This window comes from Schistocerca gregaria, chromosome X, assembly GCF_023897955.1.
Source record: "Schistocerca gregaria isolate iqSchGreg1 chromosome X, iqSchGreg1.2, whole genome shotgun sequence".
In the NCBI taxonomy this organism is placed as follows: Eukaryota; Metazoa; Arthropoda; class Insecta; order Orthoptera; family Acrididae; genus Schistocerca; species Schistocerca gregaria.
In genome coordinates, this window is record NC_064931.1 from 830,137,550 (window position 1) to 830,163,711 (window position 26,162).

The 26,162-nt window shown below is 38.5% G+C and overlaps 1 protein-coding gene across 1 annotated transcript in view; it reads left to right on the forward strand.

The window, feature by feature from the left end:
• Nucleotides 1-26,162, forward strand: part of LOC126299332 (uncharacterized) — a 793,355-nt gene that overhangs the window by 500,500 nt on the left and 266,693 nt on the right. Inside the window, exons 46-48 of the mRNA XM_049991162.1 lie at nt 4,433-4,601; nt 4,688-4,903; nt 22,505-22,613. Coding sequence (XP_049847119.1) covers nt 4,433-4,601; nt 4,688-4,903; nt 22,505-22,613 — 494 coding nt within the window. The remainder of the gene's footprint in view (nt 1-4,432; nt 4,602-4,687; nt 4,904-22,504; nt 22,614-26,162) is intronic.

A 26,162-nucleotide genomic window follows, 5' to 3' on the forward strand; every position in this document is an offset into this window, starting at 1 on the left:
AATTTTGTGTCACCAAACAAGTTTGTAGATATTCTGTACTCACTAACTTTAGTGATACTATTAAATGATGCTCAAATATTCACATTTTTGCTAGTTATGCAAAGAACACAGCAACTTATAGTGTAACTGGCACACATTACTGAATTTCCAAGGAGCAAATTGAATTCATTGTACTGGCACCCATTTCTACTTTCTTCAGTGAGTAGCTAAACATATGGCATTGTGTTTTGGATATATTTGAAACTGGACCAAAGTTATTTGTACTATCTAGCATTTAAGCATTCAGTAAATGTGAACATAATCTCTTTTAGCTTAATTATAGTTTTGTTGTTCCATCTGTCCATCTTCTCTGAACTTAAGTCATATATCTGTATAGCATGTTCATTATTCTCTAGTAACTGTATAGCTACTTGAGAGTTTCTCTTGTCTCATATTGGGATATGTTTGAACACTTGTTACAATTAAATAAGTGATGTGTATTTATTGCATTCTGCTCCTGATCTAAATGTTTGCCACATTCTTCATCTATATCTACATCCATATTCTGCAAACCACTCTCAGACATATAGCAGAAGGTAAGTCCCTCTGCATCAGTTATTAGGGCATTTTCCCATTCCATTCACATATGAGAAGAATGAGTGTTTAAATGCCTCTGTGTGTGTGTGTGTGTGTGCTGTAATTAATTTAATCTTGTCCTCACAGTCCCTGTGGGAGTAATTAGTTCTGAAGACTTTGTTAGTAGACTTTCTCAGGATAGTTTATATCTGTCTTCAAGAGTCTGCCATTCAGTTCTTTCAACATATATGTGACACTCTCCCATGGATCAAACAAATATGTGGCCATTCATTCTGCTGTGCTCTGTTGGAATTCAATATCTCCTGCTACTCCTATGTGGTATGGGTCCACACACTTCAGCAATATTTTAGGATGGGTCACATGAGTGATTTGTAAGCAATTGCTTTTGTAAACTGATTGTATTTCACTAATTTTCTACGAATAAACTGAAGTCTGCTGTATGCTTTACCCACAACTGAGCCTATGTGATCATTTCTTTTCATGTCCCTGCTAAGCATTAAACCAATATTACATTCATGCGATACTATGCTATTTTTGTTTTTGTTTTGAGAAGTATATAATTTTACATTTTTAACATTTAAAGCAAGCTGCCAATCATTGCACCACTTTGAAATCTTATAAAAGTCTGACTGAATATTTGTACAGTTTTCTTCAGTCTGTGGTTACTATCAGTATTGTATGCAAGATTGTTAATATACAACATGAACAGCAATGGACCCAACACGCTTCCTGGGGTACACCCTAAGTTTCTTCTGTATGTGTCAATGACTCTCTATCAAAGATAATGTGCTGCATCCTCCTTACCAAGAAATTATCAGTTCAATCTCAAATTTCACCTGATGCCCCATATGGTTGTATGTATGACAATAAGCATTTGTGTGCTGAGTCAGCTGCTTTTTGGAAATCAAGAAATACTGCATCTACCTGACTGCCTTGACCATGGCTTTCAGGATGTGATGTGAAAAAAAAGTGAGAGTTGGGTTCCTCATTATCTGTGTTTTCGAAATACATGCTGGGTGACATGGGGGAGGTCATTGTGTTTGAGATACCTCACTATGTTTGTGCTCAGAATCTGTTCTAAAATTCTACAACAAATGGATGTCAAGGGTATTGGGCAGTAGTTTTGTGGATCACTTCTGCTGCCCTAGTTTTAGACAAGTGTGGCTTGTGCTTTCTTCCAGGTACTGGACATAACAACTCCATTAACACTAGTTTATGTTTCACTCATCTGCTCAGTGGTAAGAGAATTAAACATTTGAAAACAGAGTTAAGCATTTCTGCTTTTGCTTTGCTAGTCTCAATTTTATTTTATGTCTTGTCCATGAGTAACTGTGTACTAACTTTTGTACCACTAACAGCCTTTACATACAGCCACAATTTCTTTGGATTGGGGGTATTCTGCTATGGGAGTCATTGAAGACTTCATGTATTGCTTCCTATCAATAGGCCTATGCCTTGTTTTATACCTGTTATACAGTAGTCTCTGTTTCTTTAGAAATTCCTTTATGGTGACTGTTTACTGTAGATGAACCATAAGAACTTTTAAGCATAGGTGGAAAACATTAAATTTGGCTGCAAAAGCATGGATAAGAAACATTCCTCTGGGCATCCAGTAGCAGCATCACACTTCATGTTGCAAGCTTGTATTGATTCATTTATCTGAGAAGACCAGCAACTTACAGTTGAACGAACTGCAGGTATCACCACTCAAAACAAATGGAACTATCATGAGACTTGTACAAGGTGGGTTCCTAGAGAGCTTATTGTTCAGCAGTCTCTAAAATCTATTCAGTAATAAAGGTGGTTTTTGGACAGGGTTTAAATCTGTGATGAAACTTGATTACATCCTTATGAGCTAGAGTGCAAGCATCAGAGCCTGTAGGGGAAACACGAAGAATTGCCTGTTCATAAGAAATTCAGAGTGCAACCATCAACTGGTGGGATCATATTAATCATCTTTTCACATTTTGGAGTTCTGATGGTATGATTTTCTGTAATTTTTTGGTGGTACAACACTTTATCACCACACTTTACTACCCAGGCATGATTTAGAACAAAGTCAAGCACCAATCCTGATTTACTCTGTTGTTCATACACATTTCTTTATTCCAATATGGTACATTCTATGGAAACAAAAGGCACTACCTCTAAATAATAGATACTCCTTCTCTCATAGAAAATTCAAGCTCCTGATTATCCATTAACATTATCTCCTGCAGGGAATGAAGAAAAATATTCAAACACCACGAACACGACACGTTACCATGCCTAACACACTATAGGAAAACCATTGGCACTCAAAATGGCTTCCAGTTGCCTTAGGATGGATACATACAGATCCTGTATGATTTTTAAGGGAAATTTGTATCATTATTCCTGCAAAATAGTGTCATATTCAGATAATGATGATGGAGGTGGATAGCAATCGCACAGCCTTCTCTCCAAAATAGACTACAAATAACCAATAATATTGATATCTGTATCTGGTGATTATAGTGGCTTGGTTAGATGCAACAGTTCATCATGACCCTCAGATAACCAGTCCTGGCCATTGTGAGATGTGTGAACAGGAGCCCTGTCATCTTACAATACAGTATCACCTTCACATAATCCTTGGCATTTCTGCGATCTTTCGTAGAACCCATGGGGTCCTCAGAATACCATTATATAGCTGCCCAAATCATCACAGAAAGTACAGCAAGCTTGCTTTTTTGATGCAAACTTGCCCAGAAGGTGGAAACAGTGAAACAAGGAAATGTAGGCTGCTTCAGAAAATTTCAATTATGAAGTTTTATCAGATTATTAAGTTTCCTACTCATCATCTTCAGGCTGACAATGAAAAGTAGGAAACTTGTCAAAATACTGCCACAGAACAATCCCTTGACTGAGCTGATAACCTGAGAAAACTTCATCAGTGTGAAACAGACTCATTTGACCAAATTACAGGCTTTCATTGCTTCTTAGTCCAGGTTTCATGGACTCAACACCACATTTTTGTGTTACCGGAATTTGCGTCACTAATTAGTAGTTTTGGATTTCCAGCTCACCCTTGCAGTTCTCAACTTATGTAGCTTCCTACATGTTGTTCTGTTGATGATAACATTCAGAAGTGTAACACTCAATTCTTCAGTGACTCTTGCAGCATCCTCTTATTATTCATCACAGAACTTTTCTATGACTGTTTGTCATGACCACACAATACACACTTTTGTCCTTGTTGTCACTTGGTGGATGATTTTTTTTTCTGATTTCCCTGTACCTGGCTAGCATCTGCATTTATGTTCAAGCATTGATTTCTCATGGTGTTTCTATATTTGTCCAACCCCAGAATGTATGCTTGTAAGAATACTCATTCACCTATAGATTAATCGAACAGATTTATTTTTCAGATTGAGTAAGGTTACAGTGCTGTTTTCATTTTAGTAGAGATGTAGAGGTATTTAAGTTGCAAAACTTCACGCGACTTGAGGAATTCAACATTGGCCTGCACAGTATATCTTTCTTGTCATAATACACATATTTGGGTATGTGTTTGTCTACTTTTAGACCAAAGGTGCAGAACTCTTAATTCCAAAACAATTTAAAAGCTAATAAGAATGCTATTTTTAGTGTCTTAACTATTCTGTTTGCATACTTCTGAACGTAAAATTAAAAAGATAGTTGAAGAAACTAACCTAGTTATTTACTATGAATTCCCTCAGATTTAATGCTGTATTAAACAGCAGTTGTGGTTCCATTATCACAACTGATAGCATCATAGTAGTAACATCTTTCATATGTTTGTTTACATTCTTATTTTTTATTTTATTTTTTGTTTTTTGCTACAAATATGCTAAGATTTATATGTGTTTTACAGTGTTAATAACGTTTACAACTTTGAATTCATTTGGCCAAACAATACAGCATTGTTTAATTCAATCAACAAATGGGAAGTTAAAAATCATGCAACATTTGTAGAGGGCACAATCAATCTTGAGATTCCTTTAGCAACAAGACACATTGGCTTGGTTGAATACAACTACCAGGTACATTAGAATCATCCTAATTCTCCTAACATATTTTCCAATAAAGAATAAATAGCTTAATTTTATGTCCTTTTTTTTCATTTCAGGAAACACCATTGCATCAAAATGGAGTAGCTACAGTGAAGTACAATGGTGAAAAAGAAATTGATGGAAAGTATAATTGTGTATCAGAATCATCTGCTGGGTTTGAGAAGGACATAATAGACATCGAATTACAAAACAAATACTTTCCTCTAGGCACACACTATGTGCATTCCTTTGAATACAGTAATGGTGTGGATGGCTTAAATTTACCTACTGTTGTAAGTAATCCAGATTTTCTGAGTATGATTTCTGGTTTGATATCTGATTCAAAATGATCATTGACTTTATTGTGACCATTGGAGTATGTGCAAATCCTGCCCCCTCTCTGCTTCTGTTTCTGACCATCTCACTTACGTTGGAAAACATGTCATATTCCAGGAGTATAAAAGGATTCCCTGTCTTGTCTCAGTGACAACTTGTATTGTGTTTTTTTAATTCAATTTGTGACTGTGTAATAATAATAATAATAATAATAATAATAATAATTACATGTGGGTGAATGGTCTTTACACCACTTCATGACTTACATGTCCCTAACCTAACCTAGGTATCCTGCTGGCTATTTGGGTCCTACAGCTTAATGTGGAATCTGAAACACATGTCACTGCTGGTGCAGCTTCAAATCACTCAGAGGTGAAGTCTAGGTTTAAGGGCCAACTCAAATATTCGGTGGTGCAACTGAGATTTGATCCCGTGATGTGTGAGATTCCACTGATATTTAGCAACCCTTCAAGGAAGTATTTGACTACTTCTTTGAAACTGTTAGCTACATGAAATTCACAATAGAAGCTTTCCTGCAGAGTTGAAGGAGGCTGTCATCTGTGTAACTTACCTTGTGTGAGATGAAAGCTGGATAATGTCAATATATATTACCTTGTGTGAGGTGAAAGCTGGATAATGTCAATATATACCATTAAAAGGAAAGGACTGATAAATGAATAATGAGGAACCTCCTGTATAAAGAGTTCATGTGTGGATTGGAAATTTATGCTCTTGTAAACTTTACAGAACTGTTTGTAAATAATTGAAAATGCTGTTACAAGCTGAATAAACATCGTCTTAATTTTATATGCTCTTATTTAGTTATGGTCAACAGATGGTAATAATTTTGTGAGATACAGATCCTGTCTTCTCTCTACTTAAATAAATGCAAGAAGGTCTATGTATGACATGTATCTGTTATAGCATCGTGGAATGATTAGGGGGTTGCTATGGTGTAGAGGTGGCAGAGTGGTGGGTTGTGTATGTGGTGGTGCTTGCGACAGGTGGCTAGGAATACTCCACTGCAAGAGACAACATTTTTTTTTTTATTTCACCTTGTGTTACAACACTGGATTACTGTGATGCACCTGAGTATTGTGTCTGCAGGTGCATGGTCCACTGATGGTGCTGATGAAGTCAGAAGGCCACATGTTGCCCCATCCGGCTCTGCTTTTACTGTTTACTCCACTCGACAGCACATGCCTGAGTTAGCATCGTGTGGTCCTGAGTGATCAGTGCCACCAATGCATACATCGTATGTGTCCACTGCAACTGGGTTAGAAGCTCACCCTGGTTTGGAAGGATGGCAGAAGTGGTGCCCCAGCTGTGAATCACTGCAATCCAAGACAAAGATTTGGTGCCACTGTATAGCATGAGAAATGGCTCATCCAGGGCATTGTTCTAAGTCCATTGGCATGGAGGTAGACTGGTCTGGTGGAGCTGGCTGTCCAGACCAGTGTTGCATGCTGACTGGCCCATAGAGTGATGGAGACTTGTGGGTACCCAATGTCATGGAGGGTGCTGACAAACAGTGCATAATTGCTACAATCAGAGGGTATTTATTGTGATTAATAGCACACTTGTGCTCATACATTGTACCCAGACATGTTCAAATTAACACCCATGTTTGTCTATGGACTGGAAATTCTCCACAGGCTGAACTGCAGTTGTGCATCCTTTCTGCAATGTCACCATGATTGCACAGCTTGGCCTGGCCACACTGCAGTGTACAAACAGGCTCACTAGTGAAATTACATATCAGCACCTCTGTGCCTGCCTGCTTGCTCAACAGACACCTGCAATGGCGCTGCTTTTAATTCAGTAATGCAGGAAATTTAGCAATGGCATTATATCCCTACCCTCTTTGGGAATTCCTGCATCTTGGGTCCAAACTCATGACCAGTCTGTAAAAGGAGACTTCACATACAAAATTACAACATAGACTATTTACATTTTTTGCCTTACATTAAGCAACAAAGCTCAGAAAGTGGGGCACATTCTATCTCGTTATGTGACTACACAACACCTCCAATCTCCTTTGACCTACCTCTTAAACATTAACCCCTCCAAAACATTAAACAACTATATACATTAGTATCACCTCATTGTAGTCTTATGGCATCTCATGCTGTAAGCAACAATGCTCATTTCAACACCACTCAAGCTTCCTGAGTCACAGTTAATAATATACTAAAATACAACACCTGTATTACTATATCTAGCTTCTTTCACCCTTTGTACCTTCTAATGTATGAGCAGTTAACGAGTCCAACCAAATCTGTTGTACTGGAGGATCACAGATAGCAAAATCAGACCACATGCAAAGTAAAGACACTTTGAATGTGAAAATTGTGTCAGTACATTGTCAAAGTATGTGTAACGAAGTTCTGGAATGTGCTTCCCTCCAGGAAATTTCTTGCATTCAAATTATTCTTGGGTCCAAGAGCTGCCTGGAACCAAAACTAAAAAGTTCTGAGATATTGAGCAATTCATGGAAAGTATATTTAAAAGACAGATTAGATGCCATAGGATTGGAATGTTCATCCAAGTTGTGCCACAGGATGGGAATGTTAATTGTAGTTGACAAAAATTTTGCCTCCATAGAGGTCAAATTTGAATGTGAGAGTGAATTTATCTGGTCACATGTAACAGGTCTAGATGAAATCAAATTATTGTTGGATGTTTTTATCAACCACCTGACTCCACTGTGACAGTTTTAGAATCTTTCAAAGAATGTCTGCATCAGTAGCATAGAAATAACAAGATCATGCAGTATTAATTGGAAGTGAGTATAGATTCGGATGTCTGTGAATTTATAGTGGAAGGCGGGCGGGGGATGTACAGAAAGACAGTCTTGCCAAATATTACTGGCCAAATTTTCTGAAAACTGTCTTGAGCAGCTAGTTTTGCAGACCAGAAGCAGTGGAAATATTTTAGTCCTTGTAGCTACAAACAGGCCTGACTTTATTGATGGTGTCAGTATAGAGAGAGGGATTAGTAACCATGATGTCATCATAGTGAATAAGTTTATTGAAGTTAATAACTCGATCAAGAAGGCTAGGAATGTATTACTGCTAGAAAGAGCAGATAAGCATTTGTCAGCATCCCACTTAAGACAATGAATTGATTTCATTTAGTTTCAGTATGATTGATACAGAAGGAACTATTGGCAATGTTTAAACAGATTGTAAATCTTACTCTGGAGAAGTATGTGCCAAGTAAGTGGATTAAGGGTGGAAAAGACCCACCATGATACAACAACAAATTTTAGGAAATGCTGAGGAAGCAAAGGCTGTTGCACTCTCATTTCAAAGAGAATGTGCAAATGACAGAAGTCAAAAGTTAATAGAAATTCACACATCTGTAAAAAGATCAATGCATGAAACATACAACTACCAATGCCATAGCTTAGAAAAATATCTTGGTGAGAACACAAGAAAATTATGGTCCTATGTAAAATCACTTTTCAGGTCAAAGGCTTCTATCCAGTCACTCATTGACCAGTTTGGTGTGCCAGCAGAAGACAGAAAAATGAAAATTGATGTTTTAAATTTTGGATTCAAGAATTGATTGACACAGGAGAATCATACAAGACCACAAAGGATAATCATACAAACATACCATTGTTTGACTATCAAACTGACTCCCATATGAAAGACTCAGCAATAAGCATCACTGGTATAGAGATGCAAATGAAAGAATTGAAAGCAAATAAATCTCCATGTCCTGACAGAATTACAATTCAGTTTCACAAAGAGTACTCTATGGCAGTGACCTCTTACTTAGCTTGTATTTATCACAAATTTCTCACCCAGCACAAAGTCCCAAGTAATGGAAAAAAGTGCAGGTGACTCCTGTATATAAGAAGAGCAAACCCAGAATGAGATTTTCACTCTGCAGTGGAGTGTGCGCTGATATGAAACTTCCTGGTAGATTAAAACTGTTTTAATCTGCCAGGAAGTTTCATATCAGCACACACTCCACTGCAGAGTGAAAATCTCATTCTGGAAACGTCCCCCAGGCTGTGGCTGAGCCATGTCTCCACCATATTCTTTCTTTCAGGAGTGCTAGTTCGGCAAGGTTCGCAGGAGAGCTTCTGTTAAGTTTCGAAGGTAGGAGACGAGGTACTGGCAGAAGTAAAGCTGTGAGATCGGGGCATGAGTTGTGGTCCCAAGTTCGAGTCTCGGTTCGGCACACAGTTTTAATCTACCAGGAAGTATCAGAAGAGTAAACCAATGGACCTGCAAAATTAGATAGATATATGTTTAACATCAGTTTGCTACAGAATTCTTGAACATATTCTCATTTCAAGTATAATAAATTTCCCTGAGACAGAAAACCTTCTGTCCACAAATCAGATGGTTTAAGAAATGATTGCTTGAGTGGAATCCAGCTTGCACTTTTCTCACATGATACCCTGTGAACTATGGATGAGGGGCAACAGGTGGATTCCATATTCCCAGATTTCCATAAAGTGTTGGGCACTTTGCTCTACTGCAGACTATTAATGAAGGTATGAACATGCATAATACAGTCCCAGGTATGTGAGTGGCTTGAATACTTCTTAAGTAACAGAACCCTGTACCTATTCCTTTACTTTTGGGCGCTGATGACCTCGATGTTGAGCGCCCATAAGCCCCAACATAAATATATTCCTTGACTTTGAGTGTTCATCAGAGAGAAGGGCATCGTCAGGGGTTCCTGAGGGAAGTGTTATAGCACAGCTGTTATTTGCCATATAGATGAATGATCTGGCAGACAGGATGAGCAGCAATCTGTAGCTGTTTGCTGATGATGTTGTGGTGTATGGGAATGTGTTGTCATTGAGAGACTGCAAAATGGTTCAAGATGAGTTAGACAAAGTTTCTAGTTTGTTTGATGAATGGCAGCTAGCTCTAAATGTAGAAAAATGTAGGTTAATGCAGATGAGCAGCAAAAAAAAAAAAAAAAAAAAAAAAAAAAAAAAAAAAAAAAAAAAAAAAAACCCATAATGTTTGAATACACATTAGTAGTGTGCAGTTTGACACAGTCACAGTAGCTAAATAACTAGGAGTAAAGTTACATAGAACTATGAACTGGAACAAAAATATAAGGATTGTAGTAGGAAAGGTAAGTGGTTGATTTCAGTTTATTGGGAGAATTTTAGGAAAGAGTGGTTCATCCCTAAAGGAGACCATATATAGGACACTAGTGTGACCCATTCTTGAGTACTGCTTGTGTGTTTGGGATCCGCATCAAGTCAGGTTAAAGAGAGACATCAAAGCAGTTCAGAGGTGGGCTGCTAGATGTATTACTAGTGGGTTCAAATGTTTGGCAAATATTACAAATGTGCTTTGGGAACTCAGTTGTGAATCCATGGAGGGAAGGTGATGTTCTTTTCAGGGAACACTGTAGAGAGTTTGAAGAACCAGCATTTGAAGTTGACTGCAAAATGATTCTACTGCTGTCATTGTACATTTCACATAAGGGAAACAAGATAAGCAATGAGTAATTAAGGCTTGTACAGAGGTATGCAGACAATTGTTTTTCCCTCACTCTATTTTTGAGTGCAACAGGAAAGGAAATTACTAGTAGTTCTGTACAGTGGCTTGTGGTCTATGTATATAGATACAGATGTAGATGTAGGCTGCATTGATGAGTTGCCCTCCACTAAAGGTAGATGAAGGGTGCACAAAACAGAGTCAAAACTGGCATTATGCCTGAGGTTGTGGCACTTACGGTCTTCATCATGTACTACTTACTGCTCCTCATAGTATTACTGTACATGTGAGAGCACTTTCTCTATTGAAACATGTCTTTTTTGTTTATCTGTTAGCCAGTTTAAGACTAGGATTAGCTTGGGGTTGATGTTTCATTAGGGTAGGTCTGATTTATTGCTGGAAGAATCGCTAGTGTCTTCTCTGACCAGTACAACTACAGCTGTGTAATGTTCAACTTGTTTTCCTCTGTAACAGAGGCTGAGTGGTGAAAGGTCTGCCCAGTTATGTCAAAGTCTATCAGTAGCATACACACAAGCTATAACCCATAGATTGCAACAATCTTGCTACTGCCATTCTACCATTCAAAGTATGCACCTGTGTGTCTATGACTTCCAGGTCCTGGTTCACGGTCTTTACTGTCATTTTTACGAGATGCATTACCTCCATTGCTACCCTCCGGAATACCCATGTGTTGTTCAATACTTCTTATTTCAAACTGGTTAACTGTGCAGTGTGCCATTCCATGGTGGCATTATGCATCCTTGCTTCTTGGCTCACTCTTTCTATCATGCCATTCAGTTTCCAGATGTTATTGACATACACAGCCCCAAAAACCATTTTCAGTAGACTGCCCTCTACATCAATGAATCTCACTTACTTCATTGTAACATGTATAGCACTACTTCCACTATGTGCTGCATTTGTCATCCCAGTTGCTCATTTGACTGCTGCAACTTAACATATTCACTTCTCATCTCCTTCAGTACACATTTTCCATCCATTTCCATATGTAATTCCATAAACACATCATCCAAATGTCTCATTTCACTATCAATTTCCCAAGTTTATGGCATCAGCATCAGCTTGTAAGTACTACATCCTATTGTCTCATGAAAAATGCTCTAGTTTCCAATGGTAGTACTCAAAACAATCCCCCCTCTACTCCTGGTAAAGAGGTGCAACAGTGCCAAGATAAGAATTCCCTTCATCTTTTCTTTGAACTCTAGCAACCTGGGAACAAGGTACTGCCACCTCTGTAATACATGCACTGTGTTCTTCCCAAAACATCATGCTGTGTTTGTGTTTTTACCAATTACTTAAGTGAAGAAAGCATAGAGTTATGAAAAGCTGTTTCAAAAACCATACAAAATGTGAATATTAATTATATTGTTCAGTAATATTTTCACAGACAGAACATAGCAAGTTACCCAAGATGCAAGAATACAGCAAGTTACCCTAGATGCAGAATTTATCACATGTGTAGTGGTTTCCATAAATGAAAGAAAAACTAAAAAATTACAGTGAATCTCAGAAAAATGTGAAATTAAACTAAAGAGCAGTATTCAAGGCATGACACAAATAAGTGATAATAAACAGTCTCCTGTAAAAATTTTGATTGGAACATAGAGGAAGGTTATTCGTACAAAATGGATTTGTCAGTTTGGTTTTCCACACTTGGAGGTCAGTATGATGTGTGATTAGATCAGTGCAGTGTGATTAGATTAAACAGTATTATGGCATGTGGTGGTTTGTGATTATTGTGCCGTTAGGAAGAAAAGGAAGATGATGATGAAGAAAATGAAGAAAAAGGGGGAGAGACAGAGACAGAGAGAGAGAAAGGAAAAGAGTAAAAGGGTACTCATCCGATACCTTAGTTTGAAGACTACAGTGCTCTCCTGGACATTTCATAGCAAAACGTTTTCTACAACTTGTACAACTTTCACTCGATTGTGGATGAAAGAGCCTAAGGGCAATAAAACAGAGGGAGGCATTGATTGAGAAGGAAGAGGGGATGGCCTTCTAGCATATCCTGTATGTCACTCAATCAGCACATTGAGAAAGTCGTACAGAAAACCAAGAAGAAATATCAAAAGAGGATTAAAGTTCAGGATGGAGTGATAAAATCTTTATGTTTTACTAATGATGTCAGAAATGGCAAAGAATTTGGAAGAAAAAATGAATGAAATGTGTTAATGTTTTAGAAACCTGCTACATGATGAACATCAACAAAAGTTAAACAAGAGTAATGAAAATTGGTCAAACTGGAACTAGTGATGCTGAGGGAATTAGATTAGGCAATGTGACACTGGAAGCAGTAGATAAGTTTCACTATTTGGGAAGCAGAAAAAATGATAATGACTGAAGTAATGCAGATTTGCCATAGCAAAAACGTCTTGTCTGAAAAAGAGAAATTTACCAATGTTGAATATAAATTAAATTTTTTGAGAACTTTCCGAAATATATTTGTTGGGGGTGTAGTCTTATACGGAAGTGTAATGTGTATGCTAAATAGTACAGATAATGAGAGACTTTGGCATTGCAGAAGCATAGTGAAGATTAGAGTGCTCAGTCAGATAACTATTGAAGACATTATTAACTTATTATTAAAAGTTCAATTATATGGTATGTAGAACAAAATTTGTGACTAGATTGAGTTTTTCATGTAAGGGGTATGCAGCATGTTATCATGGATGAAGAGTAATTATCAGAAGTAGAAGTAACTTGAGGCATGCCCAGGGAAGTGTGCTGAGACACTTATTGTTCAAGTGTATAATTAATGACTTGCCATGCAATGTTAATAGTTAACCTCAGACTTTTTGCAGATGATGCAGTTATGTATAATATCTGAAAAAGCTGCACAGATATATTAATAAGATATGAAAGTGGTACAAAGATTGGCAACTTGTTTTAAATGTTCAGAAATGTAAAACTGTGCACTTCACAAAATGTAGGAAGTAGATGGCTACAACATTGGTGAATTAAAATTGGAATAAGTCAGCACACACAAATACATGGGTGTAACAATTTGCAGGGGGTATGAAGTGGAATGATCATAGGCTCAGTTGTATGCAAGGCAGCTGGTAGACTTTGGTTCATTGGCAGGATACTGGAGAAATGCAGTTGCTCTGCAGAGGACACTGCTTATAGTCACTTTTGTGTGCCATCTTTGAATGTTGTTGAAGTGTGTGGAACAACTACTATATAGGTGTAACAAGGGATATGGAGTGTATACAAGGAATGATGACACAAATGATCACAGGTTCATTTTATGGGAGAGTTTTGTGGAAATTCTGGAAAATCTGAATTGGTAGATGCTGGAAGACAGATGCCGATTAGACCATAAAATTCAATTACTAATACAAGTGAAGAATATAAACAAACTCTTCATTCTTCTAAATATACCTTCTGTATGAACATGATGACAATATTAGACCACGTACAGCATATATAGCAGCATTTAAACCACCATTCTCCTCATACTCCATTCATGATTCTAGTGGGAAGAAACCTAAACATGTGGTACCATGCTAAGTATCCTTGGCCGTGCATTTCACAGGAGTTGTCAGAATATATATGTCGGTGTGTATATATTGTATTTCATCAGGAGAAAAGAAATTTATGGCACAACTTGACTAAAAGAATGAATCAGCTGACAGGACACATCCTGAAGCACTAAGGAATAGTCAGGTGGGTAATGGAGGGAAGTGTTGTAGGGCGAAAATTTAGAGAGTACTACAGTAAGCAGGTTCAAATGGAGATTGATTTTACTAGTTATGCAGAGATGAAGAGCTTTGAGAAAAGCATGGCTTAGAAATAAGTAACCTAAAAACCTATCTTTGGATCATGCTTTTAAATGATAATAGCAATCCATATTTCAACTACAGGAAAATGCATATTTCTGTCAGAAAACGTATTTCGTTTTACTGAAATAAAACATCATTAGTAGACTGTAATGGAAGATATTTACAATTTGTATTGTTTCTATGTCAAAAACAGTATATTATGAAAAATGTTGATTTTTACTTACGGTATTTTATGTGTGATTTTCGTTTACATCAGGATGCACTGTCTACTTGCACTTCTTTGAGGTTTGCCTTCGTTTTTATTCTGGCCTTATCTCACATTAATTTGTAGAGCTTTGTATTTTTAATGGAAAACACAACACAATGTAGCTACTGTTAGTTTGCATCCTTTTGGCTAAACATGTCTCGTGTGTTTTGTGTAATGTAATCAACTTAATTGCTAGATACTCTTTTGTTCTCTCTCTTCAGTTCATCATATTGTGTGTTATACCATTTTATTGTGTTACTGTGAATTTGTTTAATGGACAAGAGAAACAGAAGTAAAATGGTGGAGTTAAAGATTTAAACTGTGAGTAGTGTGGTGTTGTGGGGGTGCGGGGGAATGGAAAGATGGAACACTAAATGCAAGGTAGTGGATGGAGAGTGAGTTGGTAATGAGATGGAGGAAAAGGATAGAGGAGCAATGGCGAAATGATGAAATGAAAAGGGAGGGGGGGGGGAGGGGGGAGGTCCATCTCCTCTCCTCCCTCTACCCCTTTAAATATCAATCTGGTTATGTGAGCACAGCTTGGTGTTGGAAGAGAACTAGCGTGATCTTAACAGTTAAACTGCAGTCACAGGAGTTACTCTGTCTGCTGGACCAACGGACACTGACTGCAGGTATAATTTTAAGCCTGACAAAGGAATTCAACTCAGTAAAGTGTAAGTTGCTTCCATTAAAGCTGAAGTCATATAGCAGGAATTTATCTATGCATTTTCTATTCACATATCCATTGTACAAAACTGATATATAAAATGGATAATAAATTAAATTTTCATTCCACCACTGACATAGTAATGCAGGAGCACCAATGGTCTCCATTCAAGGTTTACCTCTGGCCTCCATTCTTGGTTTAGCTTAGTTTAGTTTTGGTCCTGTTCTCTTTCCCAAATGTACTAATGACATGAAACAAGCACTTACCTCCCATTTAATAATACATACAGGTGACATCTCACCATTATTCTAGGGCAGGGAATGTTAGGAGCTGGAATCTTTTGAGACTACCAGCGTAGCTTAAATAAAATATGGCAGTGAATAGGATCTCAATTTAAATGTAAGTAAATCTTTGTTGTTGTTGTTGTTGTTGTTGTTCTGATCTTCAGTCCTGAGACTGATTTGATGCAGCTCTCCATGCTACTCAATCCTGTGCAAGCTTCTTCATCTCCCAAAATGTACTGCAGCCTACATCCTTCTGAATCTTTTTAGTGTATACATCTCTTGGTCTCCCTCTATGATTTTTACCCTCCACACTGCCCTCCAATACTAAATTGGTGATCCCTTGATGCCTCAGAACATGTCCTACCAACTCGTCCATTCTTCGTGTCAAGTTGTGCCACAAACTCCTCTTCTCCCCAATCCTGTTCAATACCTCCTCATTAGTTATGTGATCTATCCATCTAATCTTCAGCATTCTTCTGTAGCACCACATTTCAAAAGCTTCTATTCTTCTCTTGTCCAAACTATTTATCATCCATGTTTCACTTCCATACATGGCTACATTACATACAAATACTTTCAGAAACGACTTCCTGACACTTAAATCTATACTCGATGTTAACAAAATTCTCTTCTTCAGAAACGCTTTCCTTGCCATTGCCAGTCTACATTTTATATCCTCTCTACTTCAACCATCATCAGTTATTTTGCCCCCCCCCCCCCACCCCCAAATAGCAAAACTCCTTTACTACTTTAAGTGTCTCATTTCCTAATCTAATTCCCTCAGCATCACCTGATTTATGGACCTCATCCCACCCCACAGATTTGGAATTTTTTAGGGACATTATGATTTTGATGACATCTGAGATGGAAACATGAGAAAACTTAAAACTTGGGCAATTACTATCTCTCATATTGGGCTTTGTTATTGGTGGTGAACAGTCACCAAATTTGTTACAGTTTATGAAAAAGTCATTGAATGATTCACAAATGGCACTGGGTCCTGTAACAGCCATACCATTTATCACTATTTTAGAGGGACATTTTCTCTCTGCCTCACAGCCAACTTCGCTTCTTATAACAGACCAAACAGCTTTTTATTTATTTATTTATTTATTTTGCATTTGAAATGAAGTTATTATTCGCAGTACATTTTGCTAGTTTAACTAGTTTTTTTTTTTTTGTATGTGTGCTTACATACTTAAGAAATTCAGGGCTTTGATTTACTTTTGCCTCCATATGCAGTTTCCGTTTAGTGGCACTAGACACTCTAATTCCTTTTGTTATCCATGATCTACTTCTATGGGACCTGGTCCTCACTGTTACAAAAGGGAAACATTCTTTGAATATACCAAAGAATGTGTAATTGTGTTTGCTGACTGTCCACTAGGTTTGGCTTAGTTTTCTACAAATTACTTCCACATTTTCTTGACTACAATTCCTACATCTTTTTGTTGTGCAGCCTGAATTTTTCTTTGGTAGTGATACAAATAGCGCTTTATGGTCTGATACTCCTAAATGTAGAAGAAACTTCTCTTTTACATAATAATTATAACTATTTACAATATTGTCAAAGCATGTTGCAGAGGTTGCTGTAATTCTTGTATACTGATTAAAATTGAGATGTAGCCCATTTGTGGCTACCAGGTTCTTTAAATGTGAAGAAAATTTGTAATCAGTTCTTACATCTATGTTGAAGTCAGCACATATAACCACTTTCTTGTACAGTTTCTCACTTCTTAATTTATGTAGCAATGTATCAAACTTATCTAAAAATACAGAGCTTATATGGTACCCAGGAGTGCAATATATGCTGATAATTAATGTGTTATACTCTTTTTAAGTTCTATACAATAACTTTCAAATGTACCTTCTTCATTAAGATGGCTAAAACTATGTCTGATATCATAGTCTACCGAGGAATGAACTAGTATGCAAAATCCTCCATTGGGCCTGCAAAAGCTGGTAGCCAGTTTATAGCCTGTAAGTTTATTCAGGAGACTGGTATTTTCAGATGGTAGCCAAAGTTCATTAAGACATATTACATTCACATATTGTTTCACTCTTTCTAGCAAAATTTCTATATCATAAAGCTTCCTGATCATTCCTTCAGACAGACCTCTGATGTTTAAGTGCATAATGAAATTACTACTACATATATTATTAGGTAGAGGCCCTTCAAAACTAATTTGACTATAAAGTAATGGAGTGTATACCTGAGTGTTGACTGCTTGTTATGGATTCGTTGTATTGGGCCAAATGCAGAATGAATTGGCCCCTTTCATCAGTTTTCCTATGTGTGAGTGTCTGGATGATGAGTAGGTGCAGTTTTCTTGACGATAATTTCAATCTCTGATGGTACTGGCACCATCTCATCTTCTGGACATGATCCTGTTTGAGCTGGTGCTGTGGCTGTGACTATGTGTGTGATTTTGAAATTGTTTTCCCATTTTTCCAGTTCCTTTGTCAAAACTGGTTGTATGGCAATTGGTTTTCTTGCAATGCCGTCATCTTTTTGCATTAATTTCACTAGCATTTTGCCAACATATGACTTGCCAGCATTATTATAATGTAGTCCATGTTTTGTGAACAAATCTCTTGCATCAGTAAGATAAATAAATGTTACATTTTGATGGGACTTGCATTTTTTGTAGAACTGTCTGTTTACTTTCGCAAGCTCCAGACTTATGATGGAATTGTCTTGCAGGTCGTATCTGTGAGGCAAGCTAGTAACTATGATTTTCAGAACTTTCAGATCAAGTAATGTAGTTTTGAGACACTGGATCACATGTTCACCCTCATTTCTGTATACATTATTACTTCCACCCATGATTATGATGGCATCATTGTGAGATAGGTCATTGAGTTAGTTGCTGTTCTTCATTATCTCAGTCAAAGGTGCATCATACCTGTTGCTGTGAATAACATACTGTACTCACTTATTTTTACAGCAATATTCTTGGTGTGGCTATCACCAAGTACAACAACTCATCGTTTGATGTTCACTGGTTTATTTTTCGTATTAGACATTTCTTTGGCTGTGCACTCTATTGGAAATTTTGTCACTGATTTTAGTTCATCATTGTTTATTCTCTTCTCACAATCTTCGTCTAGTGCTGTGAATTTATTTTAGAGTGGAATCACAGGAACTGTACTCCCTGTTTGTTTTTTTGGCATGCACCAAGTTTTTTGTACAGAACGACGGATAACAACACTGTCGTGAGCTAGATGATGATCTCGCTCTATCTCTTTCTATTTAATTTCCAGTTCTTGATATTTCTGCCGAAGTTCTTCATATTTTGCATTTATTGTCATTAAATCATCTGTAACCACATAATCCTGTGCAAGTCTCTTCATCTCAGAATAACTACTGCAACCTACATTCTTCTGAATCTGCATAGTGTATTTATCTCTTGGTCTCCCGCTATGATTTTTACCATCCACGCAGCCCTCCAATACTAATTTGGTGATCCTTTGCTGCATCAGAGCATGTGCTACCAACTGATCCCTTCTTCTAGTCAAGTTGTGCTACAAATTCCTCTTCTCCTCAATTCTATTCAGTACCACCTCATTAGTTATGTGATCTACAAATCTAATCTTCAGCATTCTTCTGTAGCACCACATTTGAAAAGCTTTTACCCTCTTCTTGTCTACACTGTTTATCATCTGTGTTTCACTTCCATACATGGCTACAATCCATACAAATACTTTCCGAAAAGAATTCCTAACACTCAAATCTATACTTGATGTTAACAAATTTCTCTTCTTCAAAAATGCTTTCCTTGCCATAGCCAGTCTACATTTCAATACAGTTCCCCACAGTCATTTAATGAACAAAGTAAGAGCATATGGACTATCAAACCAATTGTGTGATTGGATTGAAGAGTTCCTAGCTAACAGAACACAGCATGTCATTCTCAATGGAGAGAAGTCTTCCGAAGTAAGAGTGATTTCAGGTGTACTGCAGGGGAGTGTCGTAGGACTATTGCTATTCACAATATACATAAATGACCTTGTGTATGACATTGGAAGTTCGCTGAGGCTTTTTGCAGGTGATGCTGTAGTGTATCGAGAGGTTGTAACAATGGAAAATTGTACTGAAATGCAGGAGGATCTGCAACGAATTGACGCATGGTGCAGTGAATGGCAATTGAATCTCAATGTAGACAAGTGTAATGTGCTGTGAATACATAGAAAGATAGTTCCCTTATCATTTAGCTACAAAATAGCAGGTCAGCAACTGGAAGCAGTTAATTCCATAAATTATGTGTGAGTACGCATTAGGAGTGATTTAAAATGGAATGATCATATAAAGTTGGTCGTCGGTGAAGCAGATGCCAGACTGAGATTCATTGGAAGAATCCTAAGGAAATGCAATCCAAAAACAAAGGAGATAGGTTGCAGTATGTTTGTTCGCCCACTGCTTGAACACTGCTCAGCAGTGTGGGATTCATACCAGATTGGGTTGATAGAAGAGATATAGAAGATCCAATGGAGAGCAGCACACTTTTTACAGGGTCATTTAGTAATTGCGAAAGCGTTACGGAGATGATAGATAAACTACAGTGGAAGACTCTGCAGGAGAGATGCTCAGTAGCTCGGTATGGGCTTTTGTTGAAGTTTCTAGAACATACCTACCCTCCTACGTATATCTCGCGAAGAGACCATGAGGATAAAATCAGAGAGATTAGAGCCCACACAGAGGCATACCGACAATCCTTCTTTCCACAAACAATACGAAACTGGTATAGAAAGGAGGACCGATAGAGGTACTCAAGGTACCCTCCACCACACACCATCAGGTGGCTTGAGGAGTATGGATGTAGATGTAGATGTATATGTATGTCCTCTCTACTTCAGTCATCGTCAGTTGTTTTGCTCCTCAAATAGCAAAACCCATTTACCACTTTAAGTGTCTCATTTCCTAATCTAATGTCCTCAGTATCACCTGATTTATTAAACCACATACCATTATCTTCGTTTTGCTTTTATTAAGTTCATCTTATATCCTCCTTTCAAGACACTGCCCATTCCATACAGCTGCACTTATAGGTTCCCTGCTGTCTCTGACAGAATTGCAATGTCATCGGCAAACCTCAAAGTTTTTGTTTCTTCTCCATAGATTCTAATTACTATTCCAAATTTTTCTGTTGTTTTGTTTGCCGCTTGCTGAATATACAGATTGAATAACAACCCTGTCTCACTCCCTTCTCAATCAATGCTCTCTGGTGATACAAATTGCCTAATAAAAAGATGAAGAACTCTAAAGACTTTGCTGGATGTCATTCAAACTTAACACACGTTCCCACCATAGATGAGTATGTAGATAATAGTTGCAATTCTCTGTGATCTGTAGAACACCTACCGTAGTGGAATAGTTTTGTTTGTGTTTAGTGTTGTTGCCATGCTGTTTACATTATATAAGGGATCTGAACAGTGGCAGATATTGAATGGTTACTGTGAAGGACATGAACTTAGAACATACTTGTTATAGAACATTATCAGCACCTAACTGATGGAAAGGTATCTTGTTGTGGGTCTCCGTTTGGGTAGCTGGTCAAATTGTGCAATATCCATTTTCTGTGGTATTTGGATATCGCAGGGGCCTGATTGTGGGTTGTATGTGAACATGAATGAAGGCATACTTGTCATCAAGGTTCCAATTTACCACACCTGACCACCACAAGGGAGAATTACTGCAGTGTTGGCCGGTCACCTCATAACACCTTCCTATCTACACCTTTCACTCTAGAATGCGTAATGGACTCCTGCAACATTCTATGTCATCCCATACCATTGGTTGAAGACCAGCAGCAGGACTACGAATTACTCTCCCATGCATAGACTGCTGTTAACATGACAACACACATTACAATGCAAATGGCTGTGTCTGGAATGGTGTTGTGACCAGGAAGCATGGAGTGCTGATGAATAGCATTACTTTGTCTCCCATTTTGAATCACGGATGACCATCATTGACAAGAATGGCGGCAACCTGGCGACAGTTCTAATTCTTCTGGTGTTTTGGAGAGGCACAGAAGTATTACTCCTGGCAACATAGTGTGGATAACTATTGGATATGACTTCAGTTCATGTCTGGTAATAATCAACGGATCTCAGGTGGCAGTGCATCATGGATATCCTGCATACTCATGTATTAATTCTCATGTGACAGTATCATCATGTTGTTATTCAACAGGACAATGTTCTTTGTGCATGGCATGTGCCTTTTATGAACAGTGTGATGTGAGATGCTCCAGTAGCCAGCAAGATCCACAGATCTGCGCATGATAGATAATGTGTGGAACCAGCTTGGTCATCAACTCTGTCCCAGTGCCGGTATTGAGGATATCAAGGATTTGTTGCAACATTTGCTGGCCAGCTTGCCTTAGTCGAGGACACAATAGCTTGAAGACATCTTCCCCAATGAAATCTGTGCATGCATTCATGCTGGAGCAGATGCAATGTCTTACGAATAAGTTTTCCCATACTGCCAAGTTCTTTGTAAATTTGACTCAATTTTATCATCATGGAAATAACGTCACACACCCTCTCGACTATGAGGTTTCATTTCATTTCCTCAATCCCATCTGGGACCTTCACTTTCTTTGACAGTCATTGTATCATATGAAGTACAGTGTAATACACAGGTAAAATTCACATAAATTGCATTATTTGTTTTAGGGAAAATATATTTTTAAGTTTCCAAAAGCCATCACTTTAATGGGTCTGATGAAAAAGAAAGTAAATGAATAAAAATAACTGAATTACCAAAATTTGAAAAATTATAGCCATTGAAATGAGAAAGGTGTGGTCCACTTCAAAAATAACGAAATGAAGATGTGGAATTGGAAACCTTCATAGACAAGTCAATACTTTTTCAGTTATACTGTTAGATGAAACTTGAATTTATAGTTAGGAATTCAAAAGTCTATATTACTTAAACAGTTTGCTCTTTGTGTATATATTTATGAAGTTCTTGAATTTTCCTAACATTGATGAAACAAACCATTACATGCTACATAATTTCAGAGATCATATGTGTTGCTCCTTTCTGTTCATTAATCATTTCTGTTCCAGGATTTCAAGCAGATTGATTTATTTAGGCTAGACAATCGCTCAGCATTTAGCCTCAGTGGAGATCTTAATATCCGAACAACACAAACTGGACAAGAAATAAAATTAACAGGTAATAATATATCTCTTACTTCTATATTTGTAATGTTAGAAATTTATCAATTTTTATTTCTCTCTTTCAAAAATGAGGAACCTCTCATTCCCTGATCATAAAATGATGGTCCAATACACTGCCACTTGAGGTATTATTGTATCTCTAGTAAATTGTGCTAGGGCACTGTCAATTTGGTTCTGAACATTGTCCATTCTCCATTTTATGTAAATAGAAATGTTACATACTTCTTTTTTTGTGCAAGTGAGAAATTAATTTATATTATATTAATCCAGTGCATTCTGGCACTATCAATAACATACCACACGATTTGTGGTCTTTTTTTGTAAAAGGGGAGTTACACTTGTGTTAGTAGGGACTTGCACCAGTTTATTTACAAGTACTACCTGTGTAGTGGTGCCATGCTGGTTAACAGTAATGTTGTGCCAGCTATTCAGTTTCCATAATAACATCGAGTGTTATCACCACAATCTTCCAAGAATTATTGTTTTTACTGTGTTACATTATTGTCGCAGTAGAAGCTGAGTAGCACCATGGCGTAGCTGTTATGATACTAAATTGTTGCAGGGCTGGTCATGAGTTGCTGACTCACCTGGGCTGTACAGTTTTAATTTCTATATTCAGTTTCAGTACATTCTATAAGTATCCACAAATGTAAAGAATCATTGTACTGGAATGTTCTGTAGCTTTATATATACTGTAAAAACAAAGATTCCAAGACTTACCAAGCGGGAAAGCGCCGGCAGACAGGCACATTAACAAAACACACAAACACACACACAGAATTACTAGCTTTCGCAACCGATGGTTGCTTCTTCAGGAAGGAGAGGGAAAGACGAAAGGATGTGAGTTTTAAGGGAGAGGGTAAGGAGTCATTCCAATCCCGGGAGCGGAAAGACTTCCCTTAGGGGAAAAAAAGGACAGGTGTACACTCGCACACACATACACACACATATCCATCCGCACATACACAGACACAAGCAGACTGTGCGGATGGATATGTGTGTGTATGTGTGTGCGAGTGTACACCTGTCCTTTTTTTCCCCTAAGGGAAGTCTTTCCGCTCCCGGGATTGGAATGACTCCTTACCCTCTCCCTTAAAACTCACATCGTTTCGTCTTTCCCTCTCCTTCCTGAAGAAGCAACCATCGGTTGTGAAAGCTAGTAATTCTGTGTGTGTGTTTGTGTGTTTTGTTAATGTGCCTGTCTGCCGGTGCTTTCCCGCTTGGTAAGTCTTGGAATCTTTGTTTTTAATATATTTTTCCCATGTGGAAGTTTCTTTCTATTTTATTTATATATACTGTATGTGTTCTGGACAGACACAGTTTGCTCTATGCTCTTGTATGTGCAAGTGCTGAATAAACCTTTGTTAAGTGAAGTTAGTGTTCATCATTCCTCTAATTACATCTTCCTCTTTGTGACATCATTCTGGTGGAGATGCTGGATACTGGAACTTGTGATAGCACACATTATGGATGACACAGTAGGTCCCATTAGACCATGACAGACCTGCCGTTTACGTGGTGAGAAACCCAAGTTCCAGCCATATTCAACAGATCGGAAGAGGTAGAAGAAGAATAGGATGTTATGATAACAGTAACTGTGAGCCACCATGTGAGACATCTTTCCGGGTTCATTGGTGACGATGGCCAAGATCCAAACAAGTGGCTGTGTATAGCCAAATTTAACAAATGGGATGACACCGTGTGTTTGGCCTTGTATTTTTCTACTTGGAGAGCACTGCCAAGCAATGGTATGAGAACAACAAGGAGAGGTTGACAAGCTGGGAAGTATTCCAGGCAGAACTGCGCAAGTATTTCGGCAACACACAACGACAGAAGGGCAAGGCTGAAGATAAATTAAAGTGCAGGGCACAGCGTCCAGGAGAAACTACAGCAGCCTACATTCGAGATGACTTGGAGCTGTGTAAAATAGTGGCCCCTAGAATGAAGGAGGAAGATAAGGTTGCATATCTCATGAAGGGTGTTGCTGAGGACATGTATCAAGCCCTACTCCTGAAGGAGGTTTTGACAGCAGATGACTTCATAAAATGGTGCTGGTATACCAAGTTAATGCACAAGAATTACACACAAGAAGTTTGAATGGCTTCCAAATGTTGTATCAATGTCTGTGATGGAGGAAGAAACTGATTTCACATGTGTTCTTTGTTAGATAGTGAGAGAGGAAGTTCAGAAGGCACTTGGATTGTCCGGAAAGCAAAAAACTGGGACGCTTCAAAAGGACATAAGGGAGGAAGTGGAACAGACATTGAACCCAATCTCTCGTCCTTTGTTTATCTTTAAAATGATGAAAAAGTTGAGACCCAGGCAGAGTATCACTCCTACAATTCTGCATGAGGAACCTGTTTGGGCACCAAGGAAGACTACTGTCTGGAGGACCCAGGAGAACCAACCAGTATGTTTCCACTGTGGACGAATGGGACATGTGCACTATTGTTGAGAAAAGTGGCGGATATTTGATGATGCCCATGACAGAAGACAGCAGACAGATCATAGCTGATGCCAACTCTGGAATGACAAAGATGAACAAGAACGACGTATGACACCATCGCCGCAACCTAGCCGCTGGAGTGGATGCTCCCCAACGTGCCAATCAAGGTCTCCATCACCTTATAGAAGCTCCAGCCGATCACCTACACACCACAACCTGGAAAACTAAAGGGTGTTACCTGCCTTGGAGGTGAGGCCGCCAAAGAGAAAAATCCTCCACGATCGATCACTACAAAAGTGATAGGAAACTACACTCCTGGAAATTGAAATAAGAACACCGTGAATTCATTGTCCCAGGAAGGGGAAACTTTATTGACACATTCCTGGGGTCAGATACATCACATGATCACACTGACAGAACCACAGGCACATACACAGGCAACAGAGCATGCACAATGTCGGCACTAGTACAGTGTATATCCACCTTTCGCAGCAATGCAGGCTGCTATTCTCCCATGGAGACGATCGTAGAGATGCTGGATGTAGTCCTGTGGAACGGCTTGCCATGCCATTTCCACCTGGCGCCTCAGTTGGACCAGCGTTCGTGCTGGACGTGCAGACCGCATGAGACGACGCTTCATCCAGTCCCAAACAAGCTCTGTGGGACAGATCCAGAGATCTTGCTGGCCAGGGTAGTTGACTTACACCTTCTAGAGCACGTTGGGTGGCACGGGATACATGCGGAGGCGCATTATCCTGTTGGAACAGCAAGTTCCCTTGCCAGTCTAGGAATGGTAGAACGATGGGTTCGATGAAGGTTTGGATTTACTGTGCACTATTCAGTGTCCCCTCGACGATCACCAGAGGTGTACGGCCAGTGTAGGAGATCGCTCCCCACACCATGATGCCGGGTGTTGGCCCTGTGTGCCTCGGTCGTATGCAGTCCTGATTGTGGCGCTCACCTGCACGGCGCCAAACACGCATACGACAATCATTGGCACCAAGGCAGAAGCGACTCTCATCGCTGAAGACGACATGTCTCCATTCGTCCCTCCATTGACACCTGTCGCAACACCACTGGAATCGGGCTGCACGATGT